The 15,409-nt window shown below is 40.7% G+C and overlaps 1 protein-coding gene across 2 annotated transcripts in view; it reads right to left on the bottom strand.

Moving 5' to 3' along the window:
• The window catches only part of NFKB1 (nuclear factor kappa B subunit 1), a 63,264-nt gene that overhangs the window by 29,343 nt on the left and 18,512 nt on the right, over positions 1–15,409 (bottom strand). The window contains exons 4-6 of one of the 2 annotated variants that reach the window (XM_068136829.1): positions 12,045–12,085; positions 9,306–9,404; positions 871–1,019 (exon numbers count right to left, since the gene is read on the bottom strand). In XM_068136829.1, coding sequence (XP_067992930.1) covers positions 871–1,019; positions 9,306–9,404; positions 12,045–12,085 — 289 coding nt within the window. The remainder of the gene's footprint in view (positions 1–870; positions 1,020–9,305; positions 9,405–12,044; positions 12,086–15,409) is intronic. The other variant, XM_068136828.1, reaches the window with a different exon arrangement.

The raw sequence follows: 15,409 nt of genomic DNA, 5'->3' as shown, positions 1-15,409 counted from the left end.
CAAGACAGGTTAGGAAATGAGCCAAACTTTTCAAGATGAAAAGGAGCGTTTCAAATAAAGCTATTTAAATTGTTGTGCTGGGTAAAGTTAGTGCACTGGGCTTGGACATCAAAAGTTACAGTTTAAAAGAATCTCTCTCTCTCTCTCTCTCAACCTTCTCAGCTTTTTAAACTTCATCTTCTTCACCAACAAAGACATTCTTGAGATCACAGAACTAAAACTCACAGCCAGCATGAAACCTGATCTAAGCCTGAAAATGTAGACAGGAGCCTCAGCTCCATTTACTGATATAAACAATTATTCTTTTAAATTAAACAAGAACAGACCAACTACCATTTCACTACAATCTTACCGCTTTAAACTTTCAAAGTTTGACTCATTTAGTATTTTCATGTTTATACGTGTCGTGCATTCATTTCACATGTACTAACCCTCTTTTCCTACAGCTTCTCTCTTCACTGGATTCCTGTTGGCAGATTCCAGCAAAAGGAAAATATCGATCAAAATGGCAACAAATTTTTTTCCCCAGTAATTTACACTCCCTTCTCTTTGATCAAAACTCTTTACATTTGAAAGAACGGGCATGCTCTACAAATTTGGACTGCACACCGAGAGAGTGAAACTACAAATTCTAAGTGAAAACTATTTGCTTAAACCTTTAGCTTGCTTAGGGCAAATTCTACAAAGGTAAACAGAAACTCCATTAATTTTTTTTTCTGTTTAAGACACAAACAAAACACAGAGCAGAGCAAGAAGGCCAGTGCTCCACTTAGCTGCCTCTTAGTAGTATTTTTGTATTGCTTCTCACAGTGTTTACTTTTGATTCTGTCTCCCTTAGCCCAGCTTTACAAACCAGTCAGCAAGACTTACCCTACAACCATATCTTTGGGTCCTGCATTAACTGTGCACACTCCATCTTCACAAAATTTACCCACCAGGCTGTGAGCGTGCAAGTGGACGTATTTCCCATTTGTAACTAACTGGACAATTACTTTTGCAGGTCCAACATAATTGCAGATCTGTAAATAAATATATCAAAAGGAACAAAATAAGTAAGATTGTTTGGAGGTTTAATGGAACAAGTAATGATGCCAGTTGAGTATTTTCTGTCATCTTACATAGGAGAAATGCATATTGTTTCCTCATGAGATACAGAGGACAAACTAACTGTGCCAGATCATCACAAGGAAAACCCAAATATTATTTATTTCTTTCAATTAAACTTGACATACAAATGGTATGAGCAGTGTCTCAGTTTAAGGAACAAGACAAGCTCTCTAACTCTTCTCAAAGTAGTTAAACTCCACACAGGATTGGATAGAAATACAGAATACTATTGGAAGTTTAAATAGAAGTGCTACTCATAAGCCACATGCTACAGTGCAAAGCATACAAAATACACAAAATCCATAGTCTGGGCTTAACACAGAAGCCCGTTAAGCTACAGCTTTCCCTGACCTCCAGCAAACCAGGCCAAAAATCTAGGCCTCAAATGTCACTCCCCTTCCCCCGGTGTTAAGCCTCTCTGCACCCCCATTACCAAACCTGTGTGGTGCAGCTAAAATTCAGCTTGCCAGCTTCAGGCCCCTGCCAAGGCCACACTCCCCTGCACTGCAAAGATAAGGGAGCAGCATTGGAAAGGAGAGAGAGAGAGAAAGGGGAGAGAGGAAAGGAACAGCTTGTGCTGTCCCCTTATGAATGGGAGATGTAGGCATTCTGGGAATGAAGCAACAAAAATTACACTTTCTGGTCCACCTCCTGGACCTCCCTAGCCTCTGGAGACCTGTACTCTGTGGTTTCTTAAAGGCACCCAGTCTCAAACCATGACAAGAAATGACCAAGAAAATTAAGAAATAAAACAAAGCTAAGGGAAAGCAACCTTTCATTTCCCAAATAATGAATCTCAGTTTTACATTCTGGCCAGTTAGTCTCCTTCAATTTCAATCATACACTGAATTCGTAGTACATATTGTTATGTGCTGAGAAGCATACAGAAAATGTGTTTAACAAAACCCCTGGGTGATTTTTGCCCAATTTGAAAACACTTAAAATGATTTGTAAACATCCTGACTATTTGAAAACATTTTGGACTCACCAGGATTACTTTTCAGGTAACAATTTTAAAGTGAGTTATATCTATATCGACAAGCATTTTGTCAGTTCAGTATGCTCCATCAACACGTTACCTAGACCAGTAAATATTACCTTCAGTGTATCATAGTATCATTCAGGGTTGGAAGGGACCACAAGGATCAGCTAGTTCCAACCCTCCTGCCATGGGCAGGGACACCCCACACTACATCAGGCTGGCCAGAGCCACGTCCAGCCTGCTCTTAAACACCTCCAGGGACGGGGCCTCGACCACCTCCCTGGACAACACATTCCAGGGTTTCACCACTCTCATGGTGAAGAACTTCCTCCTCACATCTAGCCTGAATCTCCCCACCTCCAGCTTCATTCCATTCCCCCTAGTCCTATCACTACCTGAGATCCTGAGAAGTCCTTCCCCAGCCTTCCTGTAGGCCCCTTTCAGATACTGGAAGGCCACAATTAGGTCACCTCGGAGCCTTCTCTTCTCCAGACTGAACAGCCCCAACTCCTTCAGTCTGTCCTCATAGGAGAGGTGCTCCAGCCCTCTGATCATCCTCGTGGCCCTTCTCTGGACACCTTCCACCCTCCACATCCCTCTTGTAATAGGGGCTCCAGAACTGGACACAGTACTCCAGGTGGGGTCTCACCAGAGCTGAGTAGAGGGGGAGGATCACCTCCCTCGTCCTGCTAGCCACACTTCTCCTGATGCAGCCCAGGATCTGAGAGCTCCTGTTGAGCTTTTTGTCCACCAGCACCCCCAAGTCTCTCTCCTCAGGGCAAAGGTACAAGGGTACTGCTAAATGCCCATCTAAGGTTTTGCAGGATTGGAACTATGATAAACTGGGTGCATAGCCCACTCTGGAAGATTTTTGCCAATTTTTTTTGTTGCCCCTGTTAACAGTTTCTAATCACCATACACTTTTAAATAGCTTTTAACATTGTGATGCCAAGTAATGCCTCAAAACCAAACCTAACATTACTAACAACATCACGTATTGGTACGATATTTGCTTTACATAAGATTAGGCAGAACTTTGTTTTCTCTCCTCACCAGTAATCCTCTCCAAGTCAGTTGTGGCTTATGCACCACTTTCATACTATGCTGAATATAAAATCACCCCACATTTTCAAAAAGCAAACATTACCTTCCCTTCCAATTCACTTAATTAACCCTTTTATCAATGCTGGGGTTTTCTCCCCTCCTCCTCTAATTTTTCGTCTAATTTGCCTTGAGCAAAGTTCTTTGTGTTACCAGCAGCTTAGAGATCTAATCAACCAAAGTATTAAAGGCTCATGATAAACATTAAAGAGATGAATTAGTGATGAACTGAATACTTAAGGTTATATTGTTGATAAAATGCTGATAACCAAGGGATTGCCATGATTTTACCACATTACTAAGCCCTCCTAGCTTCCTTCACTGCAGTTAACACCCCCCCTTGAACCTATTCCATCACAGCTGAAACACTCTGCATATGCACAACCCATGCCCTCCTCATCTTCCCATTTGCTGCTAAAAGCAAAAAAAATCCCAACTATGAAAAAGCTGTTCCAGGGGCAACAGGTGTGCAAAACTCCTCTCGTTACACACTGTGCCTGCTGGCTAACTCTGCATTAATGTGCATTTTACAAGCAGCAGTTTCTAAAATACAAAACACAGGCTGCCCATGCTTCCCTCCAGGTTGCAAATAGCAGCCCCTCCTGGATCAAAACAATACAGAGATGCAGAACAATCACAGCTTCACCATTTCCACCATTCACCAGCAGTGAAAAAATGCAGGGATCCCTTTGCAGCTTTCCAAAGTCCTATGACAATAAAGGTCACTGTGTTTGGTGCTACAGGTCACTGCAATCAACTTTTCAAGGGGAAGGGGGGGGTGGGCTTTAATTTATTTCTTTCTCCCTCATCAAACAAGCCTTCCCCTGCTATGAAGTTCCCAGCACGTCTGCAGCATTATATTCATTATGAGTAACGTGCATCACATCAGGAAAGTTCAAGACAATCCATCAGCTGTAGAAACCACAGTGAAACTGTAGGTAGGACTGAAGCACATCAAGGACTTTCCAGCCTCTGAAAGCAGAACATGCAACTGCAGTGGTAACCAGATTGCAATCTCCCCTGTTACTCAGCTCAGCATGATTTTTACAGCCTCTCTCAGGGGAAAAGCAAGAGTTCTTCAAACGTAACACCTTATGCAGGTCATCCTGCAAGAAAGGACTACTTTGGTCACCCAGCCTGATGTCGTAAACTGCAAAGGATACAGAATGCCCCTGAATATACTTCTTACAGATAGACTTTCCTACTTGATTTTGAGATACACAGGTTATCTTGGCACCCAGCAAAACAGCCTCAGTGGTTAAATATCCTGAAATGATTTGTCGGTGTCTTTGAATCATTGTCTAAGACACACAAATATTTATCACCTTGCTGTAAGAACTTTATAAATGCTGTCAAAGGCATTAAAAGGTAGACAGTACATTACACTGCTGTATATCTAGAGAAACCTAAGGATTATGGTGTCGACACAAAAACATACTCAGTATGAGAGGGAGACAGCATGTGGGTGCTGTACTGCTTAAAATCAGAGCTGTGACCTGGGGAAAAAAAAATAAATAAAAATCACCAAGGAACTTCAAATTAAACCTAAGAGAAAATAAGGAGTTCCTGGGAAGAACACAGCTGTAACTTGACTAACATCCTGTACTGAAGCAGCATTCAACTGATCTAATCTGATAAAGTTAAAATGCTGCAGGCTCACATTTATCTGCTGCTCCTATTTGAGAGAGATTTGTCTGATTAAAAGGACCCCGTGTACTTGAAGTTGAGTCTATTTCAAAACAAAAGTTGAAAGTTTTTCTCAGTTATTTCCCATCCTCCTGCAATCCAGACCCCAGCCATTTTTCCGTAGTTTCCCAAACTCCATGAAAACTTTGTAAGGACGTTCTCCTACTTCAAAGATGTTTTTTCCCCATTTCTCTTACAAGCAAGAAGTGAAACCAGCTGGTCAATGACAGAAAGGAAATGATGGAAAAAACCATGTCACGCCTGCAAAGCCAATACCTATTTCTCTTTCTAACCACTTTGTTACAGCAACTATAGCCCAAATCCTGCCTAACCTTTGGAGTGTGACTAGTGCTGTCCGAAATATGTACACTCAGAACATGTTCTGAAGTGTTCCAGAAATCACTCACTTTATAAACAGCATGTTTTCAGAGCAGCATCTTTCCCCCACACACACCCAGTTGCTAGTTTAAGAGAAAATATTTCAGATGTGCTACAAATAATTTGCTTACTTAGAAGTCCAAGAATAAGCAATGTAATTTAAACCAATGGAAGCAGATCTTCTGATCCTCTGAATGGGAGGTCACTCATACCAAAACCAGTTAGATGCTCTGCTTTAGGAGTCCAACCAAAGGGTCTTGGTGGCCCATATTCAGAACAAATTAACCAGAGCAGTAAAAAACACAAATCTCACTGAATTTTGGCTTTGGCTGAATTTGGTTCAATACAGCTTTCTGAGATGGGTAAAGATTTATAACAAAACCTTTGCTCATTCTTGTCTCACATTTATTCCCTAATTCATCTGTTAAATGAATTTTTAACTTGTAATATGTAATCACTTTACAATTTAATTCCTATGGGGTGGGGTGGTGTAGCAGGGGAGCAAATAAACTGCTCCTTTCTTCACCAAGAAGGCTCATCAACAAAGTAACTTCACTAATTTTCCTTAAGTTCCCCTCCTGAACTTGAGTTATGTGCTGAAATCCCCAATTTCAATAAGAATGCTTATCTCTGAACTGAGGTATAATTTAAGATAGCCCCAGGACATGACTGGCTGGGCATTTCTCCTGTGTCTGGGTTCAGGGCTGCCTAGATGGCATGCAGCTTCCACACACAAGCTGAACTGCACAACATCCAAACTCCTCAGCAAAGAGATGGTCCTCATTAGCTCGGGCACACCTCTGAGCATCTGGTCACTCGGTTTCTGGGCTGCAGCTCAGTTACATCCAGCTCACAGAGAACAGGCAACTCGAATTTGCAGCCACCCACACAGATTTGCTCCCCAGGAGGTGAAAATTCAGGTAATTTCCTTCACACCCCTGTTTGCAGCAAATTCTTATCACAGTTAAAACTGGATCAAGTATTTCAGAGTAAACCATGAATATGCCTACACGAACATCAGTATGTAAGATCAGGACACACATAGTAAACATGTAAGAAGGCCAGTGGGGATTTTTTGTACAAGTTTTCTCATAGTTTTGCAAACATACAGAAACAAGCAAATTGTTAATAAAAAGATAATGAAGCAATCTAGTGATAATATCAGACAATCCAAGACAGTTATTCTTTCTGCTCAGACTATTTGTTTTGTTTTGTTTTTCTCCTAGACAAAAAGCTAATGATATAAGCATCTCAGGAGCTCTGGCTTCAGCTGTTCTAGACAGCAAGTTTGTCCTGTGTTGTACTACACTGAACAGAAGAAACGGATTTTAAATTAAGACTTTTAGGTAGCTTTCTACCATAATCACGAAAAATGTCCTTAAATGTGACTTCATTATAACATATCAGGTATCTACAACTTCTCTGCTCTCCATAACGGCTCACTAAGTTATATCCTCCAAAAACCAGATGTTTCGTACATTAGGATTACTGTTTGCAAAGACAGGGTTAAATAAAGAAATATCATTCCATAAACATCAATCTATCCAATTTTTTGATACTGCAGTAAAATAGTGCTGTTACATAGACTGTTATCTAGCCATGACTGTGCTGCTAAAACAAGAGGTTTAAAATCAATTCCACCGTGCTGGCCAGTGCAGATTTGTCTTAAGTGTACAGACTGGCATTGCAGAGCTGCTACACCAACTCCTGACCTACACCATCTCCTAATACACTACATGGGATGTAGCTGAATATGACCATAATTACCAAAACATTTTGCTTAGAGACATTAAAAAAGTCCTCAGCACTCCAGCCTTTCAACGAAGATGCATCTTCAGCTACAAGGGTAAAGCTGAAGAGTCCACATTAAGCAAGAGGTCACATCAGATGAATGTGTTTTCGTTTGACCTTCAATCCACAACCCTAAGAAAAGGCAGTAGAGAGACTGCAATTCTTTTTTTTATGCCCTGAAGATATCTGTATTCTGGACATTCCATGGTAGCTAATGGTAAATTACACCAGCTTTCTATGCACAGTTGGCAAAGCAGAAGAGAGATCCCAATGAACGCTGCACTGATGACACCATGGGCAAGGTTTAAAGAGCTGTCACAAAACCTCCTTTTACAGTACAGCCAAAGCTCATGCTACTGTCCTTTCACAGCAACGTGATCAACTAATGGAGGTTTTATGGTGAAAGCCCTGGCAAAAGAGTAGTAATAGTAACAACAACAACCCACCCGATGCAACAACAACAAAAAAATAGCAATCTTCAATTGTGCTCATTTCAGTTATGACAAGGGGAGCACCCTTTGACAAAACACAGAACAGCCTTACAGGAAAAGGTGTGAAACACTTCTGTCTTTACTGGCACCACTTGAATCAAGAACAGGCACTAACAAGCAATGGCCTTGAGGGATTTAATGTTGTGTTCCCTTGCCAGCCTCTCCCAGCAGGTGTTGCCATGTGAGGATCTGAACTAGTAAAAACCCAGATGCACACAGTAGGACCATAAGGAGAGAGGGGAAGGGGGACACGCATGTGTGTGGGGAAGCTTTAGATGAAAATAAAATCTGATGATCAATGAAAAGAGAAGGTTTGATGGAAAGCCAAACAACATTTTGCTTTCTAGTTTACTCAGGGAGAAATTCCATTTCCTGTATAACTCCTCATTGCTTATCTCTTTGTCATGCTATTGTGCAAACCATCACACTTTATAAAGGCATTATCATCAATACAGATCGGAATCCAAAGATCTGGCTGCACTGAGGTAAATTGGTTTACACCTTAGCACAGTAGTGAGAATTCATTCATTGATTCATCTTTACCAACACAAGAAAGGGAAGAAGGGAAAGCAAAGGGGAAAAGCAAGTAAATGCTTTGCCTAGGCTAGCAATTTTTCATAGGCGTTTTACAAGACTATAAGGTCTTAGCTTTCCCAGCCTCTTCTCAATTTGTGAGACTAACACCCTAGGCTATCTCAGCCAATGCTGATTGTTTTCCATTGAGTCATGCTCATACTGATTCATTCAAGAGATGTAACTGTTCCAAACTCCAGCCTTTCTCAAGAACTGCAAAAAAACTACATGCATACTGTGGAGAACGCTAAGGAGTGGCACACATCAAGACAGAGGCCGACTGCTTGCCACTCTTCCCACCCCATCCAGTGAAGGAGACAAGTAAGAGACGAAACCAGAATTACAATACATGAAAAGATAACACCATAATTAAAATGTTAACTCCACTCCTCACGAGACAATCTCTAGTACAAGAGTTCAAAGAGGTAATACGATGCCAATGCAATACTTGGATTTTTATTAAGTTTACAATATTGAGAAGAAACAGCCTATCTTTTCCCCACTTCCATGCAAAACGAATTTGCTGCAAGAACTGTAGGCAAAGACAGTTCTCCTCTAATCACAGAATGATTAATCACCACCACTGTTATAATCTTCATATTGTGCTAGCACAGAATGTTTCTTTGATTAACATCTTTGATTTTTTTCCAGGGAAAAATAAAGCCCCAAAAAGAATTGTTTAGTGAACATCAAAACATAATGCTGCTCCTACAGAGATGAGGAGTTTTTGGTTGACTTAAAGAAATTAAGTCCTTAAGAACTAAGTATCCTAGAGATGGTGAATAAAGTATGACATAAACAGAAAAAGAAGGAAAACTTGGTAAATACCATCTTAGCCTGCAGTGGAAGAAATTACTTACCTTGTGCTTTGCAGTACACTGGGAGTGGAGTAACAGAGTATCTCAGGCCTTGCTTTATGCTAAAATGGCACCTTAAGGAAAAGCTCTATCAGAAGGGCAGTGAGGTTGCAAATGCAGAAAAGCTTACTGCTCAACTGCTCCAGAAAAACACAGCACCAAAGTAACTCCACAAATCTGAAAACATCTTCCTTTTCAAAATCATTTTGAAAGCCGGGATTGAAATGCAGTCAGTCTTCAGTAATTTCATATCAAGTTAGGTTGCCATGCAGTAAGGTCCTATACACACACAAATGACACCAGCATTCGCTTTGCACAGTTCATGATTTCTGTACTTACTTTGACCTGAGGGTATGATTTTTTGTTCTTTTCACTAGAGGCACCAGGAAGTCCACCATGCGAAGGTCCTTCGCATACATATCGGAAGCGAAACCCTCTCTGAGGAAATAAAGGAAAATAAACTTGAAAGCTGTTTAGAAACAAAACTGAAAAAAGTAACACAGAGCACACACAGACAAACGTGACGGGCCCCAACAGCTCACAAACAGAAAAGTTACAACTGCTCATTCCTTAAATACTCTTTGAATGGTGGTTAATGAAGCACCACTGAATTCAAGCCCTGCAGAAATGTCTATTCTCAGTCTTAAACACAGCAGCAACCTGATCCTTTTTCTTTCACTAAGTGAAGGTACTTTGATGCAGCAATCTAATTACACTTTTAAAACAAGATAGAAATTAAACATTAGAGAAAGCAAGAGCAGATACTCTCTCCCATGACTGCTGCTAGGTAGAGAGGATTGAAGCCAATAATCAAGGAAACATCATAAAGAACAGAACATGGAGGAAGCAAACATGCTTCCTCCTTTTGGGAAGAATAAGTGAAACAGCATAAAAACTTCAGGGAACTTCGAGTGTCTGGGCTTTAGCCTCAGCTACATAAACATATAACTGAACATACTTTAGGGAACTGCACAATACTAGTAACCACCCTAGAGTACATCTGTGCATTTATTTGATTTTTATTTATAGGAAACAGCATCTCCTTTCCAGGGTAATCTATAAGGCACAAAGGATGAAACTCGTAAGCAAAAGTGTTTGGCAACTCTAATTCAACTTCTCTAGTACCTGAAGGGGGCTTACAAGAAAGCTGGGAAGGAACATTTTACATTGGCTTGTAGTGATAGGATAAGAGTGAATGGACTGAAGCTTGAAGAAGGTGGATTTAGACTAGAACAGGCTGTCCAGGGAGGTTGTGGATGCCCCCTCCCAGAGGTGTTCAGGGCCAGGTTGGATGAGGCCTTGAGCAACCTGGTCCAGCAGAAAGTGCCCCAGCCCATGGCAAGGCAGTTGGAACCCAAACCATTCTATGATTCTAAAATAGCATTTCATGTGGCCTCCAACTTTAAATACTTTCAGATCTACTCCCCAGTCCTGCAATTTCTGGCAAAATTCCCATCTCATATATAGCTCCCAGTGTCTGTCCAAACAGCTCCAGTAAATGCTGTATCCTCAATCCCTCTTCACCCCCATGCCTTCGATCCAACAGAGCCACCGGTCACCTGTGTGGCATTCCCCAGTCGTCTTGTTCTTGCTATCCCAGCTATGTTTTCACATGCACAGTTCTACTACCCCCAATTGTCTTTTTGCTCTAAGAATAATCACAAGTACAGCACTATGCTGACAGATCATCCTCATCACCCTGTCATAAATTATTACCTAGCTTGCCACATGGATACACCACTATAGGAGCTGCAAGCTCCCAGCTGTCAACTAGGAAGGCTGGTTAGAGTTTCCATCCCTGTTTGACTCAGGAAGTTTATTTTTCCTTTGCAGGTAGTGGTTAAATATTTGCAAAGTGAAATGATATAGACATCATTTGAGGCATGTTTAAAAGATCTTCCAGTAAAGAGATCATGAGCAAGCTTACTGATGCTTGTTGGTAAGTCATATGTGGAAGCAATAGCTTCTCCTTATGTACTACACACTGTAGGCTCCACAAGGAAAGACACAGCCTGATTTGGGATGAACCAAAACAACAAGGAAGAGGCTGTGTATTCTTCCAAGAGTTCACACTACACTGCTGTTTCACCTACAACCATGAAGTGTTCCTGTTCCTGAAAACAAGCTCAAGCACAAAAACATCTTTGGTGTGCAGCTGAAACAAATGCTCTCTACCAACTGCTAGCATAAAGGTTGGATTGCAGCAGGCTTCTGCAGAAGACCAAGAGGAGGATGGGACAGGTTTCAATCACTCTCTTCCTCTGTCTACTTAACAGCTCCACAAGGTAGGATTTTATGCAACTGATTGGAAAAAGCAGGAAAGAGCGCTTCATGTTGTGGTAGCTTTAGGAAGAGTATTTGTAATTGCTGATACCACCAACTAAAGGGAAGCAGTACCCTGGCATACCTCAAGACAATCTTCACCCAGCAACCACTTGGTGCATCAGTTGTATGAAAATTAACCAGTGCATTGGGATGACTTTCAGCACCACTAGAGGACCCTAAGTGACTGTTTGCTGCACAGTCACAGAATATGTTACATGCGAGTATTTGTCTTCATTTCTCTTGGGTTATTCAAAGCAGCCAACCACCATGACAGCAATCTCTAAGGACAAGAGAATTGCTTTAGGAGGGCAAAGCACAAGTCAAAGGTTTCTGCAGCTTGGGAACAAAATGAAATGGGTTTGGGTTTGTTTTTGTTTTCATATGCTTCATGGAAGACGAAACCAATTCTAAAATACTCCATGTATGGTCTAATCATTTGTTTCCAAACACTGAGGTACTCTAAGAGTCATTTCTAGGATGAAGAGTCTAGACTTTTTAAAAAAAACACACCAAGCTCTCAGGGGTTTTCTGTCTTATGACACTTCCAGAGAGAAAGATGAAAACAGTACAAAACAGGAAGCGATTTAACTACAAAAGTGAGAGGAAAAACTGCTCACAGTTAAGTGCCAGGCTTGTTATGAAAGTACAAAGTCTTCAATAGAATTTTTTTCCTGATCCCAAGCCACAATTTTAGTCAAAGCTAAATACAGCAACATAGCTGCCTTTAAGATTTTCAAACTGTAGTGTTCTTACCTGTTTTGGCTGCTCTATGATTTGAAGATACGGTCCATCTGCTAATATAAAAGAAAGAGAAGTCAGTAGAAATTAGATTACTACTACTATGACATATAAATTGCAGGGCTAAAATTGATATCCTTGAATGTCTTGAGAGAAAGTTTTTTAAAGCCCCTAAGCATCCTCAGAACTAAAATAACTAATTTAATCATGTGGCTGTCTGTCATTTCCAACATTCCCTAAGACCAGCAGGCTAAGAAGGGAAGGAGTAACTCAAAAAAGTTAATTTTAGCTCAGAGGGCCTGAATGGGCAACTCTGATCTCTCAGCATTGGCAACAGTAAGAACAAGATCCTCCCCTTGCCACTGACAAGCAGCCTGGCCTTCCTGAGCTAAGGTAAGCTTTTGTATTTAAACCCCTCGGGCTCTAAAGACTATACTCACAAGCTTTTCCCCCTAAGGCTTCCTACTGAATAGGTGCTTTTGAAAGTCTAGAGACAGCCAATGGGAAGCTCTCAGATATGGGAATATAGGAGGAATTTAAGCTGTCTCAACATGCCTTAACAGTCAGAACTGCTTTTTTAAAAAACCTGGTATTTCTCAATACATGCTGAACAATTTACATTCTTTTAATAATTTCAGATACACTTTGTAATACTCTGCCTCTAAAAACACTGAACATGCTCTGTTTGACTACAGTTGCAGACTCTATACTGAGATCCATCTTTGACCATGATGCCAATACAATTTTAGTAAAATGGAATCCTGTGTATTTGTGCCTTTCAAAGCAGGCTTCCCTAAAATTCTTCCATCACTCCCTGAACAGTGACTAATACTATACTACAAACCTCATTCAAATGTCTCCAGTTTAAAGAGCTTTTAGGTAGACTCTAAGTCCAGTCAGACCTCAGTGCCACAGAATTGAGAATTCATCATCTGATCAAAGTTTAGCTCCAGCTCTATTTATACTGAGAAAGAAAGTTCTCCAGGTGAATGACTATGAAATGCTTCTTAAAATGCAAGCTGCTCCTGAGTCTGAAAACAACACTTCTCTCAGCCATTATTTCTTCCCTGCCTCTTGCGAAGCAGAGAAGACTCAGATTTCAAGGCTAAAAATTCAACTGTTAGCGAAGCAGATCCCAAACTATAGCTTTGCTGTGAATATCCACACAATATTTTGCCAGCTATATTCCTGATGGAATTATGAACCATCACTTATACCCTATGGAAGGTGGCAATGCTAAGGAACCAAGCAAACTCACTGGGACACGTGAAACCTCCACAGCAGAAAAGCCGCAGCTATGTGGCAGAGCCTGCAAGCATGTAAAGCATGTCATGCCCTGCCAACATCCAGGTGGGATCTGCCCCTGAGTAACTGCATCATCTGCACGTACCATGCCATCCAGTTGCTGCAAGGTAGTACTTGGCTTCAGCAGGGAGCTATGTACTTGCACCCACTTTAATTTGCCAATAGACCTAATGTTCACTGACAATTACAAATGAATTAATTTCTAGTTTGTTGTATGACTACAGGCATTCTTTTCAGCTCCTCAATACAACTTCACTGTAATAAAACAGACTTGGATGTCTTTATTCAGCATAGGTCTTAACTCAAGAAGCTTGTCTCAAAATGGAAATTTTGATAAATAAGCTTATGGATGGAATTACAATTTTGCTGTTAAAATTATCTAACTCAGCAACTGAATTAGCTTCAGTTGTATTGCCAAAGTTATATTTCAAATGTCAGTCACAACAATTTCCCACAGAAAGATCATTTACTTGTCAAGTCCGACACTCTCCCTGTGGAAAAAGTAAACAGTGCTCCAATTAAAATCTTGAAGTCACTCAAAAATCTTAATATCATGCAAAACAACTGCCTCCTGACCACATACACATCCTCCTACATTAGAAAGCATGAAACAAAGTTTGGACTTCAGAAACTAAGTCAGGTTTATCTTTGGTGTGGTTTTATGCTTCACAGAGTTAAGATGAGTTGTGTTTAAGCATTTTATCTGCACTTAAATTTAAGACGTCTGTTCAGAGACCTCTTCAAGCTTTAGGCATCTAAAATTTTAGAATAGAATAGACCAGACCAGGTTGGAAGAGACCTTTGAGATCATTGCACCCAACCTATCATCCAACACCACCTAATCAACTAAACCATGCAACCAAGCACCCTATCAAGTCTCCTCCTGAACACCTCCAGTGATGGTGACTCCATCACCTCCTTGGGCAGCCCATTCCAATAGGCAATCACTCACTCTGTGTAAAACTTCCTCCTAACCTCCAGCCTAAATCGCCCCGGTGCAGCTTGAGACTGTGTCCTCTTGTTCTGGAGCTGGTTGCCTGGGAGAAGAGACTTTTACAGTCCAGAGGCTTTGCATCTTCTGGGCACTGGCAGAAACAATGCACTTAAAATACCTAAAAGGTATGTAGTTCAACTTTAAACCAAGCCTCCAGGGCAGGATCTGCCAAGTAATTGTTCTTAGGCTGCTCCCCTTAGGAATTAATTTTCAAAGCACATAGGTTAGGTCAGTAACACACAACAGCCTATGCTTGCTCTTCAACAGTCAGAAAAGCAAGTGGTCTTTTATCTAACAGCTGACCCCAGGATGCAGCCAAATCCAGAGTCCAACTTTCCCCTCAGCATTAGGAAATTCAAGCTCCAAAGAGATCAATATACACTACACTGCAATATCGCAAAGCTCAAGGGGAATTCTTTGGAAAGATGAAATGGTTTCACCTTGCATGGTACTTGTGAAAACTCAGGAAAATGGAAAATTTAGGACTGTGGTTCTTATGCCCCCTTTGAATAAGCTTATAAAAAGCATATAAATATACAGACAAAGAAAACCCAAGCCAAACCAAACCAAACCAACAAAGTGCCTTACGCACTAGTACTAGGAAAGTACAAAAACCATGCAGTGTAAGTGTATAAAAGCAAATGACATGTCAGTTACCCTTAATCCAGATTATATAAATTATATCCAACATATTTAAACCAGGTCTTAACTCAACCTTTGTGTTTTGTGACTGCGCATTTTGTTCTCTTTTAGAATGACTAACTCATTCTCTGGTACAGCATCTAAACCAGATCCAAATAATAGTGCAGAGAAGGCACTTAATGACCTCTGAAATGCTATTTTAATATAAAGCAGCAATACTCAAGATAACCTCCAAGCATAAAGGTCATATTATTTTGACTATAAGAAAGATTTTACTTAGTGTAAGGTCTCACACAGCTCTTTTCACTAAACTGAGTATCTCCCTAAAGTGTATTAGACAGACACTCTAACACTGGCTGTGGGTGGTTCCTTCTTTCTCTCTCATCCTTTCCCGTACAGAAAAGATGTTTAGTGTTCTGCACAGGGAAGCTCTTTTAAT

The sequence above is a fragment of the Melanerpes formicivorus genome, unplaced genomic scaffold, assembly GCF_026170545.1.
Source record: "Melanerpes formicivorus ecotype bairdi unplaced genomic scaffold, bMelFor1.0.p_v2 SCAF_4, whole genome shotgun sequence".
Classification (NCBI taxonomy): Eukaryota; Metazoa; Chordata; class Aves; order Piciformes; family Picidae; genus Melanerpes; species Melanerpes formicivorus.
The sequence above is the reverse complement of the archived record's forward strand: the minus strand, read 5'-3'. Positions and strand labels throughout refer to the sequence as shown.